General features: G+C 29.4%; 2 protein-coding genes and 1 non-coding gene across 3 annotated transcripts; 1 reads left to right on the top strand and 2 right to left on the bottom strand.

Moving 5' to 3' along the window:
• LOC113850695 lies at positions 1–539 on the bottom strand. The gene is made up of 2 exons (XM_027481257.1): positions 359–539; positions 1–308 (listed from the first exon to the last, which is right to left on the bottom strand). Exons 1-2 carry the CDS (start codon positions 537–539, stop codon positions 1–3), a joined length of 489 nt encoding a protein of 162 aa, XP_027337058.1.
• Positions 540–1838: 1299 nt separating this feature from the next.
• LOC113851772 lies at positions 1839–1945 on the top strand. Its single transcript, XR_003502337.1, has one exon. It is a non-coding gene; the product is annotated as a small nucleolar RNA R71 (small nucleolar RNA).
• A 4886-nt stretch (positions 1946–6831) lies between these two features.
• LOC113850694 (putative disease resistance protein At3g14460) lies at positions 6832–18156 on the bottom strand. Its single transcript, XM_027481256.1, has 3 exons — positions 18110–18156; positions 8109–9445; positions 6832–8063 (listed from the first exon to the last, which is right to left on the bottom strand). Exons 1-3 carry the CDS (start codon positions 18154–18156, stop codon positions 6832–6834), a joined length of 2616 nt encoding a protein of 871 aa, XP_027337057.1.
• Positions 18157–20439: the final 2283 nt, after the last annotated feature.

Here is a 20439-nt window from a genome sequence, read left to right as displayed (position 1 = left end):
TTATTCTTTTTTTACAGCAGTGAAATAATTCTCTGTAACTATTGTTTCCCTTAACAATGAAATCCCATCAGCATTATCAATAAACTGAAGGAAAGTAGTAGAGTCTAGAATATCAACCCTCATATAAGTAACATCATCATTGGGATGTTTGAGTGCCTCAAATACATTAAAAATAACCTTCTCATCCTGCACTCTCAACATAACCTCTCCCTTTTGAACATCAATTAAAGGTCTCCCGGTGGCTAAGAATGGTCTGTCCAAAATTAAAGGGATGTCAGCATCCACTTCCATGTCTAAGATTACAAAATCTACAGGAAAATAAATTTGTCAATCTTAACTAGAAAATCCTCTACAATACCATAAGGATATGTGTAAGATCTGTCCGCAAGCTGTAAAGTTATGCTAGTAGGCTTGACTTCCTTTATTCTAAGTCTCTTCATGATAGCAAGAGGCATGAGATTAAAGTTGGCTCCAAGATCACATAGAGCTTTCTCCACAATACAATTTCCAATAGAACATGGGATGCTAAAAGAACTCATAAGATCCTATAATTTTTTAGGGAGCTTCCTTTGCAAAATAGCACTACATTCTTCAGTCAAAGGGACTGTTTTGTCATTCTCAAGCTTTCTTTTCTTAGATAATAGCTCCTTCATGAATTTAGCATAGGAAGGCATTTGCTCAAGTGCTTTAGCAAAAGGAATATTTATTTGAAGTTTCTTGAAGGCATCTAGAAATCTCTCAAACTACTTTTCTTGTTTTGGATTAAGCATTCTTTGAGGGTAAGGAAGTCTCCTATATTTCTCCTCATCAATAGATTAATTTGCTTCCTCAAGTATTTTCCTTTTTATCTTTCTTACAGCCCATGAAAAATTTTCTTTTTTCTGAATTCTGTCATTTCAGCAAAGTGAATTTTCCTTCATCTAAATCAGATTTCAACTTCTCTTCCTCAACAGAAATTTTTCTCTCTTTTTGACAAGTTTAGGACTCCCCATAATAGCCTCACTCCTAGTCATTACAGCTTAACATTGTTCTTTTGATTGACAACTGTATTGCTAGGAAATCTCCATTCTTCTCTAATGGACACTAATGGACAATTGTTCAGTCAACTGTCCAATTTGAGTTTCAAGCTTTTTCATGAAAGATTCTTGGTTCTTGAAGCTTATTTGGGTCACTTTCATAAATTTCAGCATGGTTTCCTCCATCTTATTCATTTCAGTCATAGGCTTAGAGAATTTTTTATTTCTTTGAGGTTGAATGGTTGGATTCCCTTGAAAATAGGATTGTTGTGCTACTGGACCTGCACCAGAAAAAGGTACAAAAGAATTAGAATTTCTTGCAGCAGAATTTTGAGATTTCCAATTATAGTACTGCTGGTTTCTACTATTAGAGTACTAAAAATCAGGTGGGAATGAGGGGTGTTGTCTCTGAAAATTTCCCATATAATAATGTGCTCTTGAGGTTTAGTTGTAGGTGCATCACATGCATCATTAGCATGACTTCCTCCACAAAAATCACAAACAAGTTGCATGTTTTGAATTTGAGCAGTCTGTATATTGCTTATTTGTTGAGTTAGTGCAACAATTTGCTCAGAAAACATTTGGTTTTGCAGCTGGTTAGGCGCAAAGAAAGTCTTAAGAATTTTAATTTCATATCCTCCACTCCTTGTAGAGTGTCTTGAATTAGAATTTTAATACATAGATGAAGCCATCATTTCTATAATCTGCTGAGCTTTCTCTAATGATTTTGTATTCAATGATCCTCCCGTAGCTGTATCAATCATAGTTCTAGTGGCTAGACTCATTCTATTATAGAAAGTTTCTAACTGCATCCATTCCGGTATACAATGGTGTGGACACTTCCTCAATAACTCTTTATATCTCTCCCAAGCCTCATATAGAGATTCTCCTTCTTGCTGCACAAATGATGTAATCTCTTCTTTTAATTTGGCAACTTTAGATGGTGAAAAATACTTGGTAAGGAATTTATTGACAAGGTCTGCCCAAGTGGTTATGCTTCCTTGTGGTTGAGCTTGCAGCTTGCACTTTGCTTTATCTCTTAAGGAAAATGGAAATAATCTCAATCTAATTATATCCTCGCTGACTCCATTCATCCTTATTATGTCACAAAGCTGCAAAAAGTTAGAGATATGTAAGTTAGAGTCATCCAAAATTGAACCAGAAAATTGATCTTGCTAAACTAAATGAAGTAAAGCTAGTTTTATTTCAAAATGGTTGACTTATATGGTAGGTATGACTATAGAGAATTTGTATCGCTGCATGTTAGGTAGTGCATAATCCCCTAAAGTTCTCATCATGATCTGTTCAGCCATTATCTTCTCTTGAGATGTTGGTGGTGTAAGAGAAGGAATTTGAAGTTCTTCCGATTTAGGAATAAAAGGAGTAGATTCCAATTCTTGCTCTTTGCTTGCTGAATTTCCTGCTCTTAATTTGTTTATCAACCTTCTCAATGTTCTGTCTATGTCCAGATCAAACACAAGAGCAGTCTTGCTTTTATTTTTTTCACGCATATAACAAAAAGGAAAACTAAACACAGCAAAAACACTTGAAAAATGATCAGAATAAGAACAATATAGTGCAGAAAAATTATATTTTTATTAATTGAATTCCATCTCAGAACACAGTGAACAGATATAATTTTAGGAGTATAGAGTGAGCACGAGGACAGGGATGACGAGATTTTGGGGCTAGGGTTCAATTTGAAATACAACTTTAGAGAGCTGTTAAGTAAAAACTGCTCTGTAATCAATACTTCTTCAAGCAGTTCAACATGGCAACTGCTCTCTAAAGTTTCTGAAAGTAGTTTCACGTGTCAACCGCTCTCGTAAATTGGAAGCCTCTGAAAGCGGTTCTTTTGTAACTACTTTTAAAAGTCTATATTAGATAGCAGTTATTCAGGAATAGCTTTCAGAAGCCTCCATTGAAGAATGGTTTACTATTAATTGCTTTTATATTGCATTACATAAAGCGATTTTTACTGACGGCTATTCAAGTTAGCGCTATAAAAGGTTATTTTTTGGCCAATGTAGTGCTACCAACTTGATAATTTGTATCTGAATTTACTTTAAAAAGGAATTTTCAAGAAAATAATGCTAATTTACCTGAAATTTTTCTAATGAGTTCAAAATTCAAATAGTAACAGAAATAAAGCATATTACCTTTTTCCTTTCATATTATCGGCTAATTCTCTTATCCGTACTTTTTTATGATTGAATTTTATACTAACTAAAGTGTGCAAGAATTTGTCATTGGTGAGCTTAAACTAGCATCGTATGGTCATATGGATAACAACGTGATTTTGCATTGAGTATATCTTCTGCAGTTTTGCATATTAAAACTATAAATATTTTAAATTCATTAATTTATGAAATATTTTAATTTTATTTAAAATATATTTTTTAATAATACCATTACAATGCCAAAAAGCAATAAAAGTCATGCTTTGGAAATGTAATGATTAATAGAGGCACGTAATATAAACATATTACTTTTTATGTTTTACCTTTTTGAGATTTCTCTGATATAATGAAATTAATTGATGGTCCAGATTTCGTAAGCTATTATCCTAAATTATGGGTCTGTTTATTTTTCATTGAGTCTTCTACTAATCCACTCCTTAGAACTGTTTGCATTAAGTTATATTTTTAGAGCTTTGCCATGGGAAAGGTATTTTGCTTTGCATTGATGGTACATGTGCAACTCCTTTGAATCAGAAGGCCCTTGCATAATTACAATTGTTGCATGTTATTGGGGTGATTTTTATTTCTTAATGTTACTTATTTGTGATTAAAGTAGCAATTTTACCACTGAAATAATAGTTGTAACACATAATAATAGAGGTGTTTTACCTTTATAAGTCTTCTTTAACTTTTTCTTTTTAGCAATATAGAGTTGTTCAAAATTCACTTTTACTGCTATTATCATATGGGGGATTGCAAATTGATCTAGACAATTGAATATTGATCAGATTGTACTCTTGGTTGATACAAAGCTAGATTAGTTAAAAAAATACACACATTGACTATGAGAAAACATTTACAATGGTGACAAAAATGAATATCGTAATAACTATCCTTTTAATTAAAACATAGTTTGATGTGAAAATTTGCATTCTTACAGTTTTTAGTTTTATACAACATAAAAATAGCCGGTAATATTACAGGTCCACATTGTTTAAACCTGTGTACCATACCCAAGCTATGACCTATTAATGTAAGTTGCAATGGGCGGAGATTAATTAGCAATTTTTATATAGTTATTAGTATAATCGATATAGCATATCAAATTTCATCCTAATTATTTTTTTATTATGTATAATAACTTATATTTATCAAGACCATTGTCATTTTTTGGGCGAAAAAATAGCACTTTTGAAAATTGAGTTTTAATTTGAAAAAAAATAGAGCTGCCATCAAAATTTTATTTATTCTTATAAAGAAAAAATATTAAAAAACATTCTTAAGAGTCCCAAGCTCGAGAGGTGGTTATAAATAGAGAAGGTATTAGCACCTTATTCGTCCATTCAAATGAACGGTATCTTAAGATTAAATAGTGCAAATAATTTTAAATATGGACATTTATTTTGAGAGTTTTTACCATTTCTTATTAACAAAAATGATTTGTGCTTGTTTTGTATGAATGTTGTAATTTCATATTTTTAGCCAATCTTACCTTTTTCTACTCTTTTAGCTATAACTTTTTTTTCAGATATTATTTTTGATTGATGCTAGTTATATTAGATTCTACACATCTAAAGCTTTTATATGCATATATGGTCATAACTTTTTTATGAAATTTTGAAGATGAGGCAGATTTGTTGAAGTTGCCCAGATTTTCAAGTCTCGATAGAGCGAGAATTATCTTGCTTGGGTAAAAAATGCAATATCCATACTAGATTTTTTACTAATTTTCTTGCTTGAGTGAGAATGGATCTCGCCCTGGCAGGAATTGGATTGCTTGAGCAAGAATTGGCTCGCTTGAGTGGGAATCTGTGCGAGAAATGGCTAAAGAATTTGAGCGAGAAATCCTACAACCAACTTTGCGTTCTGGTTGTTTTTCGCTTGAACGAGAATTGGCTTGCTTGAACGAGAATTGGAAAAATGATTAAGAACCATTGGAGAAACTAATTTCTATTTGTTTTCCTTACATTTTCTTATTGCAATGTATGTCATGAACAGCTAAAACTCTAGAGATTGGATGTAATCTTCGTACTCTGAATGTTTTGATATTTTTATATATGTTTGTTCATTTGACATGAGTTGGGTGTATTTATCTTGATTGTAATGCTTGTTTCTACCTTACGAGAAATGATTCATGATCTCAAAATCTGGAGTGAGTTGAAAAACTACCTTGGAATCCAGTTAGATTAAATACACGCAATAGAATGATACTCTAAAAAAAGATTTGAATATACTGTATGTAACTTTTCTTTACTAATAGTATGTAATTTTTCATTTGATTATGAGAAACAACTTAAACACTTTAGAGATTATAAAAAGTTTATAATGATATTTCCGTGAATGATTTTGATATAAAAGTAATTTAATAATTGAAAATAATATAAAATTATTTAAAATAATTATTAATTTACCTTTCTTTTTTAATTCATTTTAAATATTATATTTTTAAATGATCTCATATATTTTTAAAGTATTCGCAAGAGATGGTGTGTGGATTGAATGTTTTATAAGAAATTAAAATGAAAAAGAATTAGGTAAAAAACAATTGCTTTAAGTTAAAATAGTTATTAATAAAATATATATAGATAAGTGATAGGTGACTTGGAACATTAAGCATTTTGATTGGATTTCAATATAAGTTTAGTTGGAGAATAATGTCCTATAAAAAATATTAATTATTATCTTATTTAAGTGGCATTTAATCACATCAAATGTTCAATAGTGTATTATATGACAAGCAAGATAATGAATAAAAACATCAAATTTATTCTCACATGAAAAATAATAAAGGACTAACTCAAAATTACAAAAAAGTAAAAAGGAATTCCAAAAAGAATTTATAAGCTCAAACATTAACCACTTATAAATAATAGTAGTGAGCTTCTTGGAGTGGAGAATTGCACTCGTAGATCAAATTTAATGTAAAGTATACGGGGATCAGTACGACTAAGAACATTAATGTCCTCTCAATAGTTAGGTGCAAGGACGATTAAGAGCAGCAATACCACCCTTTTAACAACTAGGTGCATGTCATACAACAAGACATGCATATTGAACATATGGATTAAAAGAGTTACCGACTAAAAAAATATGTTACTACTGCGCAAAAGAAATTAAATACTATATTCACACAAATATTTTCTATCTATTATCTTAAAAAACTATAAACACAACATTTTTAAAATACGATGATCCAACTTACATTGTACAAACACCAAGTCAATTTAAGGAAGGAATTTAGTTCTTATGACTTCTTTCAAGAAAGAAGTTGTACCCATTATGATGCTCGTCACCTTAGGTATCTCTACTCTTTATCTTTAACCAACTCTACAACAAAAATAATAAAGAAAAAAAAGTTAATGTGCCTTATTTTAACAAATATATTTAAAATTATATAATAGAAAACATGATAAACAAAACTTGAGCATGAAGATAAAAATATCAATTGATAAAGTAATAATTTATCATTAATATTATTAGGATAATTTCAATTTATCTTTGAAACAAATGAACATTAACTCAAAAACTAGATAGAAGTATTTTATTAGCAAAAGAAATAGGCGCAATAATTGTGGAGTTACACCACGTTTATACTAAACCATAGAAAAGGGCATCAGTACCTTTATGATGAGTAATCAGCGAAGGATAATTCGTGGGATGTGTGCAATTTGGCGACTAACAGTACTTGTCTCTGTTCTGCATTCTTTAAGTAAAAGGGGACAGCGATAGACCTCAAAGATTTTTAAGTTGGTAAGACAACTCATTCTTTCGGGCAGCGATGACAAATTTCGGCAAGATGAGACTCTGATATGCTGAAGCGATGAGAGGTTGCAAACCCAATTTGGCAAAGCCTTTATTTTACACAACTGTATGCTGATTTTAAGCAGAGAAGGAAGGCAGTTGGTGTCGTCCTTAAACTCAGTTTCAAATTCCTTTAGCGTTTCACTTTCATGCCGTCCAATTTGAAGAGACTCGAGAGAAGTCAGATTTTGCATCCAACCCTTTGGAAAATTCGTAAGATGAGAAATCGTCAATTGTTTGAGCATGGAAAAAGGAGCAGCGGAGGAAGATGAGTCATCTGAGCATGTTGACGCTGCTGTGTTTAGTGCTGCTATTAATGGCTCTGCACTAGATCTACACCACTCTAAATCCTTAACTTTATGAAAAGTTGGCATGCAAGTCAACTTTGGACAGGAAGAGACATGTAGTTGAGAAAGACGAGGAAATGAAAGAGGTAAGGGGAGATTGTGTGAATTCTCATTGATATCATCTCCCCGCCTCCGCCATCCCCTGAGACTAGAGCACCACTCTAATTTGAGGCTCTCTAAAGAGGGGAAGAAGGTTACTGCAGAATCATCTTCATCAAGATCTATGTATTCCAATTCAGAAAGATCTGCTATCTTAAGTGACTTCAGTGACTGGAGATGTTCCAACGGCGGGAGACAGCGACAATTACGAAATCCAAAGAGAGAGATGTGAACAACATTTTCGAGGACAGAACGAAAGCCCACAATTGCAAGGTATCTTAAATGCTTCAAATTTGCAGTGGAATCCGAGAGAACGAAAGCCCACACTTTCTCAATCTTCAAGACACGCAAGTATTTGAACTTTGCAATAACCGACTGATATTTCTCCGCTTTAAAGTCATACGGCAAAATCAAAGTTCGCAGCCTGGTCGGATCTAATGATTTCAACAAACGAATGGCCTTAGAAGATTTCAGTGATACGTGCACGGGACTGCCTTCAACTTTTGCCGCCTTACTGTCCAAGTAACAGCAATCATTGCCAGCAACAAGTATTGCAAGATCATGCATTAAATCGTGCATTTTGAAACTAGTGATCTCACCGTATTTATCGCTCTTTGCTTCTTGAAAAATTGAGTTCACCAAAAATATATTTACAAATTGGTTACCAATATCTTCCATGTGCTCCTCTTTAGTTGAACATATAAGGTAACCTTGTGCCATCCATAACTGAATCAACTCATTCTTTGAAATTCTTGAATCTTTGGGATATAAAGAGCAATAAGCAAAACATTGTCTCATTTTTGGGGACAAGTTTTCGTAACTGAGTTTTAGAATTGGCATGATACTAGTTTGCTCTTCACATAATTTCCAGAAGTCACCACGTAAAACCTTCTCCCATTCACTTTGTTCATTTTGTCCTTGTAACAGGCCTCCCAGCGCTTTAACTGCCAGTGGAACCCCTTTACATTTTTTGGCTATTTCTTTCCCCGTTGATTCTAGATTTTGATTTACTCCTTTGGAATCATCCTCAAATGCAATGTTCTTCAACAAACTCCAAGATGCCTCATCTGTCAAACCTCTCAAAGGATAGGAAGTGCTACAACTCATTGTCTTGGCTACATTTTCACTTCGAGTTGTCACTAAAATCTTGCTATCTTGAGCGCCACACATCAAGTACTTTCTCAACTCAGCCCATTTGTCACGTCTCTCATTCCAAATGTCATCCAGGACCAACAAATATTTCTTACCACTTAAATTTTTATGAAGCTCTCTTTGCAACTTCTCTAACGATTGGTCTTGTCTTTGGCTATCAGTAATTGATTCTAATATTTTCTTCAGAATATTTTTGACATCAAAGTTATCAGAGACACACACCCACATTTGCATTTCAAAAGAATTCTGCACTTCCAAGTCATTATACACCAATTGTGCAAGAGCTGTCTTCCCCAGACCACCAAGGCCAACAATGGCAACCACGGAAACTTCTTGGTTTTCATGAGGTTGTTTCAACAGACTAATAATCTCCTTTTTGGTCTCATCTCTTCCAATGATATCTGTCTCTAATACATAAGAGCATGTTTCTCTCCATCCACTGTCAGTTTGCTTGACCACAATAGATCTTGGGCATAAATTCAATTTATACATGTCTTCTACTACAGCATCAAAACTTTCTCGTGTTTCTCTAATTTCTTCAGCCATTTGAATGGGAAAATTAGTTCGATTTGAAGATGAATAGGAATAAAGTGCCTTGTTTACTTGTTTTCCATGTCCTGCATCCAATTTGTGTCGCATAAATTCGATAGCAAGGTCATCCAACAAGTCATCTGCGCGATGAAGTACTTCTTTGAAGTGCATTATCCAATTTCGCACACGAACTTGTTCTTGTTTGTGGTCAGCATCAAGGAGCACATCATTGATAGATTCAATTGTCTTCTTAAGCTTTTCGAACTCTTCCTTCACATCATACTGTTCTCCAAATTCTATAAGATCAGAGGAGGCCAACCTGTGAATGAGATGTGAAGTGACTTAGCCAATTTTAAAACGATTGAAAATCGACATATAAGGTTATAAAATTTATAAACTCATAATAATTAATATAAAATTTATTAATTAAAATTAAATATAAAATTATTAATTAATTTAAAGAAAAAATCAAGATAATATATTTTTTAATACTTTATAAAATATTTTACAAATGTTAAAAAATATTTTTTTATTTAATTTATTTTAAACTTAGAATCTTTTATTTTTTTAAATATATGTAATTATTCTATAATTTATCCAAAATATAATATCTATTACTTTGTTTGGTTATTATATGTTTTATTCTTGTTTCTATACTTTAACGGTTGTGTTGAGTTTTTATTTTCAATTAGTGTAATATTATTTTATAATTTAATATTTATAAATAAAAATTATATTTAAAAAATATAAGATAAACGATATAAAATACGAATACTAGAGTTGGTTAAAATATCTCCTAATTATTAGTTATTGTCATTATCTCGATCGTCACAGGAAGATAATCTAGAATTTATTATGATTAATTATTATTATTATTGTCTTTGTAATTCTTTGTCATTATCTTTATCATTATTAGAAGATAATTTAGAATATTATCTTATGTAAATATTAAGATTAGACTCCTATGTATTTATGTAAACTATAATGTATAATGACAGGATGCAACTTAGAATTTCAAGTTGGTATCAAAACTTCTAATGACAGGGTCTTGGCTTCCGCACACCAAAAATTGCTATCTTTATCGCAACATCCAAATTCTAGTAGCTTTTTTTATTACAATATACGTCTACACATTCATTGTAGTTAGACATCTTTTTTCCTTTATGACAATTGCTACCACTATCATTAGTATCGTTGGACAACCAACCAACTCTAGAAATTACATCGTCCCAAGAGCATGACCAAAAGATTGGCCTAACCTAAAAAGTTTGTGGCTCAGAAACCAGTAAGGAAAAGTGACCAAGTAGTGCTTAGAACTCTCAAATAGGACAAGAGAGAACTAGAGCTTAAAACTCTTAGTAGAGAATGAAAATTTGGTTATTCAACTTGATGCTAAAATGAGGAGTATAATGGGGTATTTATAGTATTATAAGGATGGTTCTAGAACATAGATTATTTTATAGTAGATGTTAAATAACATGGATTCATCTGCGGAAGGATAGATTTCTAAAGCAGCAAAATGCTAAATTGTCTCCAAGAGCAGATGGACAATTTCGAGTAGTACAGAAGATCAATGACAATACTTATAAGATAGAAATGCCTGAGTCATACGGAGTTTCTGCTACATTCAACGTTACAGATCTATTGCCTTACTATGAAGATAATACTTAGACTTGAGGACGAGTCTTTTCCAACTAGGGGAGTATGGCCCAATATCTAGGAACATCCCTAGCAATATGGCCCAATATCTAGAAACATCCCTAACAATATGGCTCAATATCTAGAAACATCTCTAGTTTAGAAATATCCTTACTCTCGACTTATCCATTCTCTAGAAACATCTCTAATCTAGAATTATCTTATTTAATATCTACTATAAAATAATTTATGTTCTAGAACCATCCTTATAATACTATAAATACCCCATTGTACTCCTCATTTTAGCATCAAGTTGAATAACCAAATTCTCATTCTCTACTAAGAGTTTCAAGCTCTAGTTCTCTCTTGTCCTATTTGAGAGTTCTAAGCACTACTTGGTCACTTTCCCTTACTGGTTTCTGAGCCAATTTGTCTCCAAGAAAGCCTCCAAGGACCACTACACCACACAAGTTCTCCTTGGCATGTGAAAGTCATGTGTTGCCTTCTTGACTGTTGTTTGTCTTGCCACAAATGTCATTTTGTCACCCTTCGTTCCTCTAACCGTAGCTATTTGGGTGATTGTTTCTTCAACTTTTATAAGTTCTCTGTTAAAACATAAGTGTTTCTCACTATGGATGACCCATGTTTCTTTCTTGCAATGACTAGTAAGAAATTTGGTTTATCTTCTTTTAATACCTCATGTTTTGTACTTGAGAATATTTTGATAATTAACTCTGGTGCTTCCGATCACATGACTCCTAACATTTCTTCTTTTACTTCATATTTCACTTTATTTGGTGCACATCACATTACAATTGCTAATGGTTTATAGAATCCCATACCTAGTTCTAGTAATATTCATCTCACTACCTCTCTTTCATTAAAAAATATTCTTCATGTTCCTAAATGTTCATAAACTTATCTCCATTCATAAACTCACCCATGATCTAAATTATGGTGTTAACAATTTTTTCATCGCATAATATTTCCATGATCTTGTTTAGGGAGGATGATTGGAGTTGCTAAGGAATAGAGAGGATTATATTACTTTCCTTTAGTGAAATTTGAAGTCTAAAACAATTTTCAAAGAGGAAGAGTTAAGTTTTGTAGCTAGTATTCTTCAAGGTCTCAAATTTGGCTTCAAAAAAGGTGTCTAGGTCATTTACCTTTTAGATTATATAAGAGTATATATATTTCCTTCTTTATTTTATGAAAAATCAATTGAGTCATTTTATTCCTTCTTTATTTTATGAAAAATCAATTGAGTCATTTTAATGTGATGTTTGTCTGTTTGCTAAACACCATTGTGTTACTTTTCCAAATAATTTTTTTAAAAAAAGTAATACAACTTTCAATCTTATTCATTTTTATGTATAGAGACCTGCTCCTATTGCTAATTTTTATGGTGTTAAATGATTTGTATCCTTTACTGATGATTACATACTTGTGACATGGACCTTTTTTATACAGGATAAAATAGGAGTGAGTCAACTATTTGTGAGCTATTATTACTTAATTCAAACTCAATTTGAACAAGCAATTAAACGTTTATGAGTAGATAATGGACGAGCATATGTGAACTAAAATTTGTTTTAGTTTCTACAAGAAAAGAGTATTTTTCATGAATTGACATGTGTAAATACTTAAACAAAATGGAATTGTAAAAAAAATAAAATATTTGACATCTCTTGAAAGTTACCAAAACTTTGTTATTTTATATGACAGCGTCAAAATCATATTGGCAAGAACCCATTTTAATAGTTGCTTACTTAATCAACAAGTTGTCAAGTCATATTTTGAATGGTTCTAGTCCTATGTTGTGCATGTCTATCTTTCATCCTTTTGTTCATGTCCTAAACAACCTTGAGGTTCATGTCTTTAGTTGTATTACTTTTGTTCATGTTCAAAGTCAACATTGTGATAATTTGAATCCTCATGTTGTTAAGTTTATTTTGATAGAGTATACTCCAAATAAAAAAAAAGTTGTAAATGTTATCATCCTTTGAGTTGTAGAGTCCACATTTTTATAAATGTCACATTTAATAAGACAGAGTCATTTTACTCATACTCAACTTTAGGGGGAGAGTCATCATAAGGTTCAGTTTAGTAATCCTTACGAGTCTTTGTATTTTATTCCTCTTAACCCTTATCATATGTAGGAATTTACTCCTCATTCTCTCTAACTCAAGCAAAGAAGAAAGTGAGTCATTGCCAACAAAACAAGTACACCTATCTTGAAGAGAAGAAAACCCAACTTGATCTAACAATAACTTCAGTCAATCAAATTAGAGATAAGTTCTAGTACCATTAATCCTAAGTTATTGAATATCCTTTTAAATAATTATGTGAAGTATTGGGGTTTAATCTTTGCAATTGATTCTTCAAATATCCCTAAGCCAGTACATGAAGCCTTATTCTTCAAATATTCCTCAGTTAGTACATGAAGCCTTAAAGGATGAGAATTAATTAAGTTCAAGTCATGATAATATCTATATATACTTTCTTGTTTTTGAGTCATTCTACAATCTTCTAAGTGGTATTTTTTTCAATGCTATGAGGAGACATTTTCATTAGTGACAAGAATGAACACTGTGAGAACTATCCTATTCATTAACAACATACTTTGGTTGGATCTCACATATGCTTTATGTATTTATTGCATGGAGACTCATAGGAGAAAGTATATATAGATATTATCCCAGAATTTGACACAATTGATGGTGGAAACAAAGAGTGCAAATTGAAGAGAGCTTTGTATAGGCTTAAGCAATCTCCTCATGCTTGGTTTGAGAAACTTACTCAGGCTAGGCTATGATGTCGTTAGGATACAAACAATGCTAGGAAGATCATATTTTTTCATAAAAACACTCACAAGATGGTAAACGAACATTTTTACTAGTTTATATGGGTGATATAATCATCATAGGTGATGTTAAAGAAACAAAACTTCAAGGAGAAACTAGCTGCTCAGTTTGTGATGGAGGGTCTAAGAAGACTGAAGTACTTTCTATGAATTATGATGGCCTACTTAAATTATGAAAATTTTACATCATGGAGAAAATATGTTCTAGATATTTTCAAGGAGATTGAAAAACTAAGATTCAAAGCTATTAGAATACCCATAGAAAAACAATGTTAAATAAAAGAAGAAGAAGAGAATCCTATTGTAAACAAAGCAAAGCCTAATACCAAAGACTAGTAGAAAAGTTAATCTACCTATCTCATACTAGACATGATATTGCATATGCTGTTAGCATTGCTAGCCAATTCATCATGATCAATTTGAAAGACATTGACAAGTAGTAAACAAGATTCTCCAGAATTTAAAAGGAAGTCTTGCACAAGACATTCTTTTTAAAATAGGAGAGTCTCTCTCCTTAGAGGTATATACAAACACTATCTACGCAGATTTCATTGTAGATAGAAGATCCACTTCAAGATATTGTATGTTTCTTAGAGAAAATCTAGTAGCATGGAAGAGCAAGAAATAAAGTGTTGGCCAAATTAAATGTTGAAGCTAAATTCCAAGTTATGGCTCAAGGAGTGTATGAACTTCTATGTATGAAGATCACTCTTGATGACCTTAAATTAAAATTCATTGGTTCTATAAAACTATTGTGTGATAACAAGTATGCTATCAACAATCAACATAGCTCATAATTCTATCAAATAGGATAAGACAAAACAAATAGAGATTAATTGATATTTCATTAACAAAAAAACTGGATAGTGGTTTTGTGGCTATTATTTATGTCTCTTTAAGAGATTTACTAACAAATATTCACTAAAAAATTTGTAGCTAAACAATCCTAGATCTTCATGCAATTTGGGAATGATAGATACACATTCACTAGATTGAGTGAGAGTGTTAAGAATATCAATAAAAATATTAGGATTTAGTTATTTTCATATTTGCCGATTTTAAATGATTACACATTTTATCAGTATCATTCTTAGCCTATTTGAATATTTATTACCTGAATTAAGTGATTCAACTAAATTCTTGGTGCTTAACTCAAGCTGCTAAATATTAATAGCTATCGAATTAAAATTTTTCTCTTTCAGATTTAAATACTTACCTACACACCATAGTGTGACTAATTTTTTTGGTAAATTGCACGGTATTGTTAAATTAAAATAATGTTTTATTAAATAATTATAAATATATATTACACAATAATTTTAATATTTAAAAAATTTATAATTTTAAAAATTTAAATATTATAATTATTAATAAAATATTTTATTATATTAGGTAAATAAAAAATTAATTTAAATTATAAAATTTCAAAATTTAATTTAATAAATAAAAAATAAATAATTAATATAATAAAAATCACTTGGCACAATAAAAAAAATTAGAAGCATTGTCATTTGAAAATTTTCTTAAAGACATTCTTAAAATTCACTCTCATAAATTATATATAAGACTTTATTATTGAATATAATAATATGTATTTAAAATGTTGTCTGATGATGGTATTTCATATACGTGATATTGTTTAAATTTTTTAAGAGTAAATTTTAGTATTTTACCAATAATATTTAGTCTCACTGTAAAACTCTCCTTGCATAATATTATATTTAGCATACCCATAGTATTTCATTCAGACAATCAATTACGTAGGGTGTTAAACTTGGTAATGGTAATTATATCTCTATTAATTAATAGTTATATATTTGTTAAGTATAATACTGTGCCATTTTTATATAATTTGACAATTATATTTTTTATTTTTTTATTTATCTTTCATATATATATATAAATCATATTATTATTGAGAGATATTTTTTAAGTTAAGTTTTTGTTAGAACATTTGGACTCTACATGTTGATACAAATAAGTTTAAAGTAAATTTTCTAGTCATTATTTATTATTTTATTATATAAAATTAATAAAAAAAAAAACTAGTGTAAAATTTGAATTCAGATGAAAGAAGTTAGACGCCAAACTTGAACTTTTCGTTAAAATAATGTTTAAGAGTCTTTAAGAGTTAAGAGTAAATCAAAACATCTTTTTTCATTCATGATATTTTGAAATTTAAAATATTTTAGTTGTTGCCTATTAAATAAGTGAGTATAAATATAGTTTAAAAGTCAGTTTTTAATTTAGTATTAATTTTATCACCTATCAATAACCGGATTTGATTATTTACAGAAATTTATCTGTATAAAATAATTAGAAAAAAGATAATTTCAAATAAAATAATAGGTTAGTGAATTAAAAATTTCATCTCATTGATATTTGATAGAGATATAATGATATTAATTGTTAATAATTTAATTAAAAAATTAAATTATAACAATTTAATTAAAAAAATTTAACTATAAGAACTTAATTAAAAATGCAAAGAATCTATATGGACTAACAAATTAATTCATCTTAACTATTTTTTACAAACTTTGTCAAATTATACTATTTTTTTTTTACTATCTTGATTTGTTTAATTAATGAGTATTATCAATATTTTTGTAAAAATAAATAATATAATTTGATTCAATCCAATATTTATATTTAATAAAATATTAGAACCATGAAGAAGAAACAATAAAAAGAAAAATCTTCTAGGAAATAAATAAAATATTAAATTAAAATTTTCTCTCTTAAAAGATGCATATATTACACTAATCTCTCTTCTATTTTAAAATTATATAACTTCCTTTCCTGAAAAACTAAAACGCATCACAATTTAAATTTTTCATTAAAGCATTATTAAATACCTATATGAAAATTTCTTATTAAAATAAATTATTTAATTAATTTTACACTTTTTTTTGTTAATTTTTCAACAAGCTAAACTAGCTTAATGTATTTTTCATGAAATAGTAAACATTTGTCCTTACAAATAATGAAAAGCTAAATATTCTTTTTTTTTTGTGAAAATGTGTAAGATATGTCTTACAAGTTTACTTTATAGAGCGATTAACCAAAAATTACTCTTAAAAGTCTACTTTAAAGAGTAGTTAACGTGTGACTGTTTTCAAATGCGTGAGATAAGAGAGCTAATGTGCTTATACCACTATCTGTGTTAAAACTTCTGAAAATAGTTCCACGACAATCGCTCTTATAAATATACTTATAAAAGTGCAGTTACGAGTTACGAGAACAACTGGTCTCTAAAGTAAATTTTTAAGAACAGTTAAATAACCGCTTTTTTAAATATAAAACATTCAATAATGCAAAATTTTAATGTACATATAACCGTTCTCTAAGTTCAGATAAAATCGTTCTTAAATCTCCTTTCTGTCATAGTGTACAAGATTTTATTAGAATCATAAATGAAAATGTATAAAATATAAATGACTTAAAAGTTTAACATATTAAAAAAAAAGGTAAAATACTAAAAAAAATAAGACATATAAATGAAGATTAGTCTATAAGTAAAAAATAAAATAAAATTCTCAATATTTTTTTATGAGAAGAGGTTTTATAATTTTAAAATAGAAGTGAGGGTAATATAATAATATACATATCCTTATTGAATTTTTTTAAAAATTAATTACAAAATTAAAATGCATCACAATTTAATCCCTTTTAAATTTTTCATTAAAGAATTATTAAATAGCTATTTGAAAGTTTCTTGTTAAAATAATTTTTTAATTAATTTTACACTCTTTTGATAATTTTTCAAAAAGCTGAACAAGCTTAATGCAATTTTCATGAAATAGTTAATACTTGTGCTTATAAAAGTTTTAAAAACTTTATAACAAAAAAAAAAGTTTTAAAGACTTGTCTTAGCAACAAATAATGAAAGAAAACTTGTCTTAGCAACAAATAATGAAAGAAAACTAAGTATTCTTATCTTTGATGAAAATGTCCAAGATATAAATGACTTACAAGTTTAACAAAAAACGGTAAAATACAAAAAAAAATAAAAATAAGACATATAAATGAAGATTAGTCTATAAGTAAAAAATAAAAATAAAATTAGGACATACAATTGTTTAATAATGTTTTGCGAAACCTTAAAATAGATTAAAATGTAATCCAATTTAAATAAAATTTTATGAGAAGAGGTTTTATAATTTTAAAATAAAAATGAGGGTAATATAATAATATGCATATCCTTATTGAATATTTTTTAATGATTATTAAAAAATTTAGATATGATCTATGTTTGTTTTACGAATCAAGTCGATTACTTTTTTGCTTTGATTTCAGTTAAAATATAATTCGGTAAAAAAGTAGAAATTACAAAATAATAAATCGGTAAACAAACTTCAAATACTAATTATCTTTAAAAACAAAAAGTTAGAAACTAACCTTGAGAGTGAAAGCCTTGGAACAGCAATGGAAAGGTACGCTAAATAGAGTTAAAGTTGAAGAAAAGGTGCGAAAACGAACCTGTGAATGAGATTTGAAGTAACAGCAAATGGAATTTGTTCAGCCATCGTCAGAATGATCAGAGAAGACTTCAAAAGACCACTTGATGTTTCAAACTTTTGAGATTGGGAATGGAGGAAGCAAAAACCCCATTTGCATATGTACCCAGCAAGAGGATCAAATATAATCAGTAGAGTCAGTCAACCCATAATTATTAATTCAATGCTTTGATCTAATCTTTAATCTAATAATACAGATATATAATAAAGCGGTAGGTGCTACCACATTTGTAAAATAAAAATATTTGTTATTAATTTTTAAAAAATGAAATACATATCTTATGAATTAATTTTTTAAAAATATACTAAAAAATAAGTTGTATTTGTTTTATTTCGAGGAAGAAGCATTCAAGATTGGAAGCGGCCTCGATGCATTAAATTTATTATGTGAGGTTTTCCATTTAAATTTAATAAGGGAAAAATTGCTGATAAAAAATGCCTAGACATGTGAGTCCAACTCATCACAAAATTCAACGATCAATGAGTACAGTGATTACACATCCTAAACTCATCTGGAATATTCTTGCCATTTTAATTTAAGCTAACGTGACGGTAAATATATAATTTTTGTTTAAAAAGAGTAAAGATATAAATTATGAGTTAAACAGAAAATTATAAATATTGTATTCCTTTAAGATATTAGAAATTAAACTTTAACAATTTTTTATAAGAATTGTAAGTGCAATTTACTTTATTCTTCCATTTTATAAATTTTTTATTTTATGAGACATTTTGAGAGGTATAAAAAGCTTTTGAAAATAATTTATAATTTTTATACTTTTTTATTCCTATTTTAATAATTTTTTATCATAACATATCAAATAAGTTTTTAATTTTTTTTAGTCAACTTTGTAATCAAATCCATATCATAAACTCTCATATAATAATTTTTTAAGATAAGCATCCAATTAAATTGTTTATTTAAATAAGTTTCAATTAATAAATTTATGAATATAATTTAATTTAATATTTTTTAATTCAAATATTAATAGAAAGGAAAAATAAATTATTTTTATGTAAATAATTTGATAAACAAATATTTACAAAGATGAATAATCCACACTTACAATTCTAATATAATAATTTTTATAACACATTTTTGTAATTTATTTAAAAATTTGCGGTTTTATTTATAAAATAATTTTAATAAAAAATTGTTTAAATAAGATTAATAAAACTTGAATATGTAACACCCTCAATTTTGTGGCCCTTATATAAAAAAATATGAGTTTTGGGTTCAGGGTATCTTGCTGTAGCGAGATATCTCTTGTTGTAGCAAGAAAGAGCGTTCAGAATCAGGCTTTCTGATACGCTTTCGCTATAGCCAAAATTTCTCACTACAGCGAGAAATTCTCGCTGTAAATGACAGACAATAAAGAAAAATTCTATCTGGTTTTTTCGCTGTAGAGAAAAGAGAGCTCGTTGTAGCGAGAATCTCTATTTGTAACGAGAATTAACTCGCTGTAGCGATAATATCACGAGTTAAGGGGTATTTAAGGGCATTCAACCTAGGAAACTTGGATTACAATCCAAAATCCCAATCTCTCTCACATTCTCTCTAATCTCTCACTCTCTCTTCTTAGAAATCCTCTTTTAAACTTCAATCTTTCTTCAAATCCAAGCTTGGGAGTTTAACCATTCAAATCCAAGTTTCTTAGAGCTTTGTTCTCCAACTTCATTCTTATTTCTCAATTCTATTCGGTCTAAAGTGTATGTTGTGCAATACTTAGGGGGAACCTTCACCCTCAAGCCGATATTCTCTACCGGGACGTTGTGCCTCTTCCTTAGATCTCTAGGAAAACTCAATCTATAAGATCCATTTCCAGGTAAGGGGAGTTAATCTCAAACCCTAACTCCTTCTTGGTATTTTAGTTTGAAAATGCTAAGTTTCTATTGGGACCTTAAAATACTAATGTTTTCTTAAAAGTCTAATATGTAGGATAGAGAGTTTGACACTAAAACCCCCTTCTGAACCCTAACCTCAGTATTTTGTTTTGGGTAATAGAACCTCAATGATTCTCTAAATTGTATTACTACAAATGAAATTTTAGGTATGAGGAACCAATAATTTAATCCAAAGATCATTTAGATAAAATTTTATAGTGAAAAGATGAGTAACTAAGCTTTTGAGGAATTTTTTTAGAGATTTTACTATTATTTATGTATGAACAAGTAATATTGAACTTTAGGATATGCGATCTTATTAATGTTGAGAAAGTGTGTATGTTGAATTGTATGATTGGGCTGAGTCCAGAGGTGTTCGATCTCCAGCACATTGTATCGATCTGTGTA

The sequence above is a fragment of the Abrus precatorius genome, unplaced genomic scaffold (assembly GCF_003935025.1).
Source record: "Abrus precatorius isolate BTA unplaced genomic scaffold, Abrus_2018 Scaffold9, whole genome shotgun sequence".
Lineage (NCBI taxonomy): Eukaryota > Viridiplantae > Streptophyta > Magnoliopsida > Fabales > Fabaceae > Abrus > Abrus precatorius.
This window is presented reverse-complemented; position numbering and strand designations above follow the sequence as displayed.